This window comes from Thalassophryne amazonica, chromosome 16, assembly GCF_902500255.1.
Source record: "Thalassophryne amazonica chromosome 16, fThaAma1.1, whole genome shotgun sequence".
NCBI lineage: Eukaryota > Metazoa > Chordata > Actinopteri > Batrachoidiformes > Batrachoididae > Thalassophryne > Thalassophryne amazonica.
Window position 1 is genome coordinate 60,233,416 of NC_047118.1, and position 10,504 is coordinate 60,243,919.

The 10,504-nt window shown below is 40.6% G+C and overlaps 1 protein-coding gene across 1 annotated transcript in view; it reads left to right on the plus strand.

The window, feature by feature from the left end:
• The window catches only part of bri3 (brain protein I3), a 30,399-nt gene extending 20,747 nt beyond the window's left edge, over positions 1-9,652 (plus strand). The window contains exon 3 of the mRNA XM_034189591.1: positions 8,565-9,652. Within this exon, the coding sequence (XP_034045482.1) occupies positions 8,565-8,697 (133 nt within the window). The 3' untranslated portion in view covers positions 8,698-9,652. The remainder of the gene's footprint in view (positions 1-8,564) is intronic.
• The last annotated feature ends 852 nt before the right edge of the window (positions 9,653-10,504 follow it).

Here is a 10,504-nt window from a genome sequence, read left to right on the forward strand (position 1 = left end):
TTAACATTAGTGTTCCATGTTTGCTATGATGAAGTTCAGGGATTTTTTTTTGCACTTTTGTGTCTGCTGGCGTTTGGCAGTTCTGTGTACTGTCAACCCCACAGGGGGACTTAATTTTAGCAGAGCTGATTTTCAGTTTTAAAAGAAGGTTTCACTGCACTTAAGTCAACATTCTGTCAGTCAGATGACTTCAACTTCAAACATGTGACTGAGCCAGTCAGGCTTCACGTGGTTAAAGGTGACTACAGGTCACCGTTTGCCTGTCTCATTTTGGCTTGTCAGTATCGCACAAATAAAAAAGTGAAATTTCCCATTGATGGGATATACAGGCTTAGAAGTGTTTAAAGAAAAAAAAAAACTAAATTAAAATAAACCCATTTGTTAGTTTAGCATTGCTAGTTATTTCATATAAATAATTTACATATTTCTTCATTTTGTTAAATGTGACCGTTTTAAAAATAAATTGCACATCACAGTTTCAAAGAATGATGTCCCAGAATGACTAGTTTGTGTAGAAAAGGTTAACATTGTAGACAGTGGGGCCAAATGTTTTTTTTTTTTTTTCTTTTCCCCACACCATGACCACAATGATTAATTTCATAACTTTTACAAATATTTTTGTGCTTTTCAGCTAATTGATCAATTAAAGTTGAAGCACCAGAATAATGAAAAATCTACATTGTATCTATTTCAGAAATCTAAACAAACCAATTCTCTGTTTTCTAACAATGAATGAATGATTATGAATGTGCATCGGGTGTGAATCTTTCAATATCTCAGGATTCATTTCTGAATCACAAGGTCATGATTTGATTCAAAACAATTTTCGATCCTAAATCAATTGAGTACATAGAGCTGCTAATTTCAGGATTTACTCAAGTGTGTTGCTGTGCGCTCAGAAAGGTGTTGTGGCAGATGATGCACTGGAAGCAAAGTGTGTCCAAAATGATGTTTTCTATTTGTGACAACTAGAGAGTGAACATTTGTAGTTTTCACACTTGAAATGACAATAATATTTTAGTGTAAGCAGATTAGTCTGCTGCAGCAGCCTTGATTTGTTTCAAAACGTGTTCAGATTCAAATGGATTGTCCCGCTGATAAAGCAGCTTACTGGAACTTACTTTATCCGCTATGAGCACAGAATGTTTTCTGTCAGCATTTGAAGACTGAAAACATTCTGAATTTGTAGTGATTACAGTGACTTATTTATTTATTTGTTTGTTTTAGACCCGTCCTCCACTCCTCTCTGACGTTTGGTGGATGGGCTCCGATCATCATCATCATCACTCCCTGCGATGCTTTCTTGAAATATGAGGGAATGATGATTAGACGCGGATATTTTCTGCCTTGATTGCAGCCCACAGGTGGAAGTGGGGTGAAGCAGTAGCAGTGACATAGCAGCAGCGTTGACAGGCAGAGGGGAGCTGGGAAATCGTTGCGTCTTAAAGAGCCCTCCCAGTTTAGAAGGAGTGTTACAGGGGATCATGTGTTTTAGTGGAGGCATGCAATAGTTATATGAGTGAAGCATGTTTGTGTGTATGTAGCATGCAACTCATGTTGTCTATCAGAACGACCTCACAAGTTTGCTTCATTTCCTCCTTCACATATTTGTCACGTAACACTCATGATTGCATTTTAACTTAATCTATTACAGTGAATGTCATTATATTATAAACTGTTAACTTTCTTTTTTTGGCCACACCTTGTTGTTTGGCGTCGTCATGGCAGATCTAAGGATCCGCATCTTGATTTAGTTTTACTCTGGATGCCGTTCCCAACGCAACTCCAGATGGATGGATGGATGAATGAGATTTATTGTCATTGTCATTACAAGTGGACCAACAACAAGACTACACTACAGGAATCAGATCTACAGATCTACAGGAATAATGGGTATGGGTAGGATTGAACCCAGGACCTTCTTGCTGAAAGGCAAAAGTGCTAAACATGACCCAATTTTCACACAAAAAAAAGGTTAAAAGTGACCATCTTCAAAAGAAGAAAGAAGGCACCTAAATGACTGTAGATACAACAGAAAATTTTCCCGTTCCAGTATCTGTAGTCACAGCTAGAGCAGCAGATATCTCCTTCAGAGTTGTCATGGGTGTCTTGGTGGCTTCCCTTGTCTCCCTGCACTATCACTCAGTATTTATGTGGTGATTGTTTTGGACCTTAAAAGAATAAGGCACTTTTAATGTCTTTAAAGGACAACTTGACGTATATTCAGGAGTGTAATTTTTTAAAACTAGTTTAGGAGGTCCTGCAACTTATACTCCAGACTTGAATACAGAAAAAAATCATGCATTCATTATTAATAATAGCTATATATGGATTTCTCAGGAATCAAAACACACACATATATACATACTCAACAAAAATATAAACACAACACTTTTGGTTTTGCTCCCATTTTGTATGAGATGAACTCAAAGATCTAAAACCTTTTCCACATACACAATATCACCATTTCCCTCAAATATTGTTCACAAACCAGTCTAAATCTGTGATAGTGAGCACTTCTCCTTTGCTGAGATAATCCATCCCACCTCACAGGTGTGCCATATCAAGATGCTGATTAGACACCATGATTAGTGCACAGGTGTGCCTTAGACTGCCCACAATAAAAGGCCACTCTGAAAGGTGCAGTTTTATCACACAGCACAATGCCACAGATGTCGCAAGATTTGAGGGAGCGTGCAATTGGCATGCTGACAGCAGGAATCAATCAATCAATTTTTTTATATAGCGCCAAATCACAACAAACAGTTGCCCCAAGGCGCTTTATATTGTAAGGCAAGGCCATACAATAATTATGTAAAACCCCAACGGTCAAAACGACCCCCTGTGAGCAAGCACTTGGCTACAGTGGGAAGGAAAAACTCCCTTTTAACAGGAAGAAACCTCCAGCAGAACCAGGCTCAGGGAGGGGCAGTCTTCTGCTGGACTGGTTGGGGCTGAGGGAGAGAACCAGGAAAAAGACATGCTGTGGAGGGGAGCAGAGATCGATCACTAATGATTAAATGCAGAGTGGTGCATACAGAGCAAAAAGAGAAAGAAACAGTGCATCATGGGAACCCCCCAGCAGTCTACGTCTATAGCAGCATAACTAAGGGATGGTTCAGGGTCACCTGATCCAGCCCTAACTATAAGCTTTAGCAAAAAGGAAAGTTTTAAGCCTAATCTTAAAAGTAGAGAGGGTGTCTGTCTCCCTGATCTGAATTGGGAGCTGGTTCCACAGGAGAGGAGCCTGAAAGCTGAAGGCTCTGCCTCTCATTCTACTCTTACAAACCCTAGGAACTACAAGTAAGCCTGCAGTCTGAGAGCGAAGCGCTCTATTGGGGTGATATGGTACTACGAGGTCCCTAAGATAAGATGGGACCTGATTATTCAAAACCTTATAAGTAAGAAGAAGAATTTTAAATTCTATTCTAGAATTAACAGGAAGCCAATGAAGAGAGGCCAATATGGGTGAGATATGCTCTCTCCTTCTAGTCCCCGTCAGTACTCTAGCTGCAGCATTTTGAATTAACTGAAGGCTTTTTAGGGAACTTTTAGGACAACCTGATAATAATGAATTACAATAGTCCAGCCTAGAGGAAATAAATGCATGAATTAGTTTTTCAGCATCACTCTGAGACAAGACCTTTCTGATTTTAGAGATATTGCATAAATGCAAAAAAGCAGTCCTACATATTTGTTTAATATGCGCTTTGAATGACATATCCTGATCAAAAATGACTCCAAGATTTCTCACAGTATTACTAGAGGTCAGGGTAATGCCATCCAGAGTAAGGATCTGGTTAGACACCATGTTTCTAAGATTTGTGGGGCCAAGTACAATAACTTCAGTTTTATCTGAGTTTAAAAGCAGGAAATTAGAGGTCATCCATGTCTTTATGTCTGTAAGACAATCCTGCAGTTTAACTAATTGGTGTGTGTCCTCTGGCTTCATGGATAGATAAAGCTGGGTATCATCTGCGTAACAATGAAAATTTAAGCAATACCGTCTAATAATACTGCCTAAGGGAAGCATGTATAAAGTGAATAAAATTGGTCCTAGCACAGAACCTTGTGGAACTCCATAATTAACTTTAGTCTGTGAAGAAGATTCCCCATTTACATGAACAAATTGTAATCTATTAGACAAATATGATTCAAACCACCGCAGCGCAGTGCCTTTAATACCTATGGCATGCTCTAATCTCCGTAATAAAATTTTATGGTCAACAGTATCAAAAGCAGCACTGAGGTCTAACAGAACAAGCACAGAGATGAGTCCACTGTCCGAGGCCATAAGAAGATCATTTGTAACCTTCACTAATGCTGTTTCTGTACTATGATGAATTCTAAAACCTGACTGAAACTCTTCAAATAGACCATTCCTCTGGAGATGATCAGTTAGCTGTTTTACACCTACCCTTTCAAGAATTTTTGAGAGAAAAGGAAGGTTGGAGATTGGCCTATAATTAGCTAAGATAGCTGGGTCAAGTGATGGCTTTTTAAGTAATGGTTTAATTACTGCCAACTAACAAAGATAGATTGATCATATTTAAGATCGAAGCATTAAATAATGGTAGGGCTTCCTTGAGCAGCCTGGTAGGAATGGGGTCTAATAAACATGTTGATGGTTTGGATGAAGTAACTAATGAAAATAACTCAGACAGAACAATCGGAGAGAAAGAGTCTAACCAAATACCGGCATCACTGAAAGCAGCCAAAGATAACGATACGTCTTTGGGATGGTTATGAGTAATTTTTTCTCTAATAGTTAAAATTTTGTTAGCAAAGAAAGTCATGAAGTCATTACTAGTTAAAGTTAATGGAATACTCAGCTCAATAGAGCTCTGACTCTTTGTCAGCCTGGCTACAGTGCTGAAAAGAAACCTGGGGTTGTTCTTATTTTCTTCAATTAGTGATGAGTAGAAAGATGTCCTAGCTTTACGGAGGGCTTTTTTATAGAGCAACAGACTCTTTTTCCAGGCTAAGTGAAGATCTTCTAAATTAGTGAGACGCCATTTCCTCTCCAACTTACGGGTTATCTGCTTTAAGCTACGAGTTTGTGAGTTATACCACGGAGTCAGGCACTTCTGATTTAAAGCTCTCTTTTTTAGAGGAGCTACAGCATCCAAAGTTGTCTTCAATGAGGATGTAAAACTATTGACGAGATACTCTATCTCACTTACAGAGTTTAGGAATGTCAACCAGAGCTGTTGCTCATGTATTGAATGTTCATTTCTCTACCATAAGCCGTCTCCAAAGGCGTTTCAGAGAATTTGGCAGTACATCCAACCAGCCTCACAACCGCAGACCACGTGTAACCACACCAGCCCAGGACCTCCACATCCAGCATGTCCACCTCCAAGATCGTCTGAGACCAGCCACTCGGACAGCTGCTGAAACAATCGGTTTGCATAACCAAAGAATTTCTGCACAAACTGTCAGAAACCGTCTCAGGGAAGCTCATCTGCATGCTCGTCGTCCTCATCGGGGTCTCGACCTGACTCCAGTTCGTCGTCGTAACCGACTTGAGTGGCAAATGCTCACATTCGCTGGCGTTTGGCACGTTGGAGAGGTGTTCTCTTCACAGATGAATCCTGGTTCACACTGTCCAGGGCAGATGGCAGACAGCGTGTGTGGCGTCGTGTAGGTGAGCAGTTTTCTGATGTCAATGTTGTGGATCGAGTGGCCCATGGTGGCGATGGGGTTATGGTATGGGCAGACGTCTGTTATGGACGAAGAACACAGGTGCATTTTATTGATGGCATTTTGAATCTTGATCATTTTGGATCCTGAGGCCCATTGTTGTGCCATACATCCAGGAACATCACCTCATGTTGCAGCAGGATAATGCACGGCCCCATGTTGCAAGGATCTGTACACAATTCTTGGAAGCTGAAAAACGTCCCAGTTGTTGCATGGCTGGCATACTCACCGGACATGTCACCCATTGAGCATGTTTGGGATGCTCTGGACCGGCGTATACGACAGCGTGTACCAGTTCCTGCCAATATCCAGCAAATATCCCCCCCCCCCCCCCCCCCGGCAATAAAACAAAACTGCACCTTTCAGAGTGGCCTTTTATTGTGGACAGTCTAAGGCACACCTGTGCACTAATCATGGTGTCTAATCAGCATCTTGGTATGGCACACCTGTGAGGTGGGATGGATTATCTCAGCAAAGGAGAAGTGCTCACTATCACAGATTTAGACTGGGTTGTGAACAATATTTGAGGGAAATGGTGATATTGTGTATGTGGAAAAAGTTTTAGATCTTTGAGTTCATCTCATACAGAATGGGAGCAAAACCAAAAGTGTTGCGTTTATATTTTTGTTGTGTGTGTGTGTGTGTGTGTATATATATATATATATATATATATATAAGAATAAATGCAATAATAAAAACTAAACTACAACAATTCACAAAAATCTCAAATTAAAGAGCTGATAATACATAAAAAAGTGCAACTTATACCTTGGAATATACTGCACATGCTTGTGAAGCTACATCTACTTTTAGATGTTTTGGGGTTAAAAAACAATTTTAATTGGTCCAGTATTGATTTAAGCCTGGTTCACGCGGCAGGATAATTAGGCCGATATCGGACCCGATCTTCCCCTTCCAACAATCCTAAGGATGCCCCGACAATCGTGATGACGCTAAACATAATCTTATGAGATATTCCTGCCATGTTGTGGTGTGTTAATAGTGCTCTGATCTGCTCGGAAGGACATCAGGGGCGCTCCGATAGCAAATCTGGGATATTCAACATGTGGGATTGTCTTGACCCGATATCACAACGTGTGTGGTGTCCTCCGACCACAAAACGAGCACGCAGCCTGCTGAACGTGATGTGCAGCCAATCAAAGTGATGTGACGGATGTACGGAGCGAAAAATAAAATCAAAACAGCTGTTCTGACTTACCAGAAAGTCCGGTCGTTGCACTGTCTCCACTCCTTTAAAGAACGCCTCCGTTTGTTTACTCTGAAGTCACGTTTAATCTCGAGAGATTTTGCGAGATTTCCTGTCTTAGCTGGGAATGTTCGTGTGTGGTGGTGGTGTTCTTACCGTGTGGCTGAACACCACACACTGTACGACCAAACCTTTTAGATCTATGATTTTTTTTTTTTTTTTTTTTATCTTCACGTGTGTGGTCTCTCAGGTTTTGGAAACCTAAAGATAACTTTAAAATCCTGCCGTGTGAACCAGGCTTTAGAGAACAAACCCTGTCATGGCCTAACGGGCTACATAATGCAGTGATTGGAGTTCTCCAGGAATTCCCAGAAATCTGGGTTTTATTTCCATGGTGAATGATTCTGGATTATTTTTGTTTTCCTTGCCCGCAACGGATTTAATCTATGGTCTGATTTAATGATGTCGGCATTTGTAAAATCATTTGGAAATGTCTCTGATGAGCCGCGTCAGTGGATATTAAGTCTCACGTTATCACGTCCCGATCTGAGACTGAAGGATAAATGTAGCGTGCCGCCGCTCGTCCAAACAGCAGTAAATGAGAGACGCACTTACAGATTTTACTGTGAACTCTGCGTCGTGTTGAAACAACAAAGAAAATGGATGAACTGTTGTTCTGATCGAGGGAGATGATTTAAAGTTCATCAGGAAGAAATTCAAGTGGGCCTGGTTCGAGCAAAACTGACCAACGCTGACCCGATTTAAATTATTTTTTTTTTTAAATTGTCACCCCCGGTAATTCTTTGATCTTATATTATGTTTTAGACGGAATTTGTTGCTAGTTGATGTTGTGTTTCTTCTATTACATGGGTGTGAAATATTCATGTGGAGGAAAATATGATAAACATTTAACACGGTCGTAGAAGTCAAATATTGATGTGAAAAACTTTTGTGCATCATTTTGTGTGTCACATAAATTGTCAGTATTAGTGGTGATCCTTAATAGAGCGTGACAGCGTTCTTCTCTGACGTGCGCACAATTAAACCCTGCTGCACCGCATTCAGTTTCATTGCTGCAATATGCTGAAGAAGGACAGTGATGCCATGTCGGCTAAAAGTCTTGCTCCAGTGCTCATCAGCGCGCTCCTGCAGGTGTTCCACCTGCTGCTGCTGCTGCTGTGCCTGATGTTTGGGAAAACAAGCGAGACGAGAGTCACGTGGAGCCACACATCTGGCTCTCTCCGTCTCCTCCTCCTTTCTGCACCATTCCATGGCACAGAGGCCAACTATGCATGCAGTCATAAAGTTCTTCTGCTGTGGATTTTGAGGAGCAAACTGGAGCGATCTGAATTGTTCAGCAGCTGATGGATGAGTGTGTGTGTGGACAATTTGCCTCATTCACAACATGACAGAACGATGCGCTGTTAACGCGCAATAGCACGGAACACCGCATGATGGTTCCTGAAAATTCGCCAGCAACACGTGTCATTAATCGTAACGCGTAGTACCAGGTTGCAGCAGTTCCTGAGGACACCTGACGCCTCTGCCTCAAATCATCACATTCATGAGCAGCGGCCAAGAACTTTGTGGCATTCGTGACTTGTCGTCATTATGTGTAAAGGCAACATAAGTGATTCTTTCCTTTCTTTTGCAGAGTCGGTGTTCTGGAGGATGACTTCACCTGCCTGGGGATCCTGTGTGCCATCTTCTTCTTCCCTTTGGGAATCCTCTTCTGCTTTGCACTGCGCCAGAGGAGGTGTCCCAACTGTGGCGCCACCTTTGGGTAGAGGGACCAAACTCCAGCTTGTACTCGCGCACATTTATTCACACATAATCCAGCGACATTTCTGTTTCATTATCTTTCCTTAGCACCGCTCTCTGCTGTTCTGTTCGTCATTACGTTATGATTAAGGTGATATACGCTGAATTGTGTTTTTATCTGAGGCACTTTGCAGAAATTTGTTGTTTCCATGTATTTAGCTGTTCTGATGTTGGTGCCTTCACAACATGCTGAGATTCCATTTCTTCTGTAATTGTAGCTCAGTTATTTAGAGCTGAACAGATTCCTTTTTTAATGTTAGAATTAACGTCCGGGGTTTGATTATTATGTCTTTGGTGGAAAACATACTACATATATTTTTTGCGCTTAGTAAAATTGTTTAATCAGTGATTCACTTTTTTTGGTGGGGGGGGGCATGAGTCACTCGCATGAAAACCTGCATCTTAAATGACATTTTGGGATGTTGTGGACATAAAGTGCCCTACCTGAAACAATGGACTTCTGTTTTTGTTGATTAATTTTGGGGCCATATTTGCACTGACATTTTTTTTGTGAATTTCCAGGGCCAATACAGGAACTCAGGTACAAAATCTGAAATGCCCTCAAATTTATGGCCTCAATCATTGTTTGACTTTGGACTTCTGCCAACTTTAAATGGCCTTTTTGTGTGTGTGTGTCACAACACAGACGCCTCCTTTAATGTGTGGCGTCATGTCATCGCTGAGAGTTGACGCTAAAGAACTGTGCGTGTGTGAGACGTCATCTGTTCCCAATCCTTGCAACCAGACAATCAAAGAATGTCTCCGTCCTCACGTCTGCTGGATCTCTGTTCATGTCTTCCATCACAGCAACATGTTGTAAAACAAAAAAAAAATCTTGCTTTAGAATAAAGACTACGCATGCTCTTAAGATTGAGGTTCTTACTTTTTATATTACTGTTATTAAAAAATATATGCTAAGAATTTGACTCTCTCTTCTTGAATTTACTGTCTTATAAATTTCTATATGGGGGTGATTCTTAGACTACGGGTCCTTTGATCATATTGTATGAAAAACAGAAAAAAAGGGGAAATTTCACACTTTTATAGTTATCTTTACAATGAAAGTGTGTTAAGAAATTTGTTCTAGTAGTCTATGATGACTTTCACCTTTTTCAGCATCATTATATGCAAATATTGCTGTTTTGTGCTTGTCCCACACCCAGACTTTTGATCTTCAATGATAAAAATGAATGGTAAAGTTTTTTTCTAATGTTTTAAAATATCGCTGAATAAAATATCAGTAAAATAATCAAAACATAATTGGGGTATTCAATGTCATACAACTGTTGTGATTTTTTTTTTAAACAAAATGTAGTTGTCCCACACTATTGCCGTAATTTCCACCACAACACTGTAATGTCCCTTTAAACAGTTTGTATGAAAAAGATTGTTTGGGTAGTTTCTATGGAGACAAACCGTGACATCAGAGCACATGTATATAGCGCCAAATCACAACAAACAGTTGCCCCAAGGCGCTTTATATTGTAAGGCAATGGTGTGGTGGAAATTACATTTACAAGGCCAATAGTACCCGTAGTTAAAGAATCACCCATTCGCGTGCTGCTCGTGCCGGTGTCGCAGACCGAACAGGCCCCCTAAAAATCGTCCCCCCTGAAGACGCGGTTCACAGATTAACACCTCATTTCCGCTTAAAACTGTACTCCAGTCATCATCTTTCTCAGTGAGATATCTGAAGTTTTTGTACAACAAGAATTTCCACATAAATGAGCATTATTTCATCAGAAAAGATGGAGGAAGTGATCAGAGTACCGC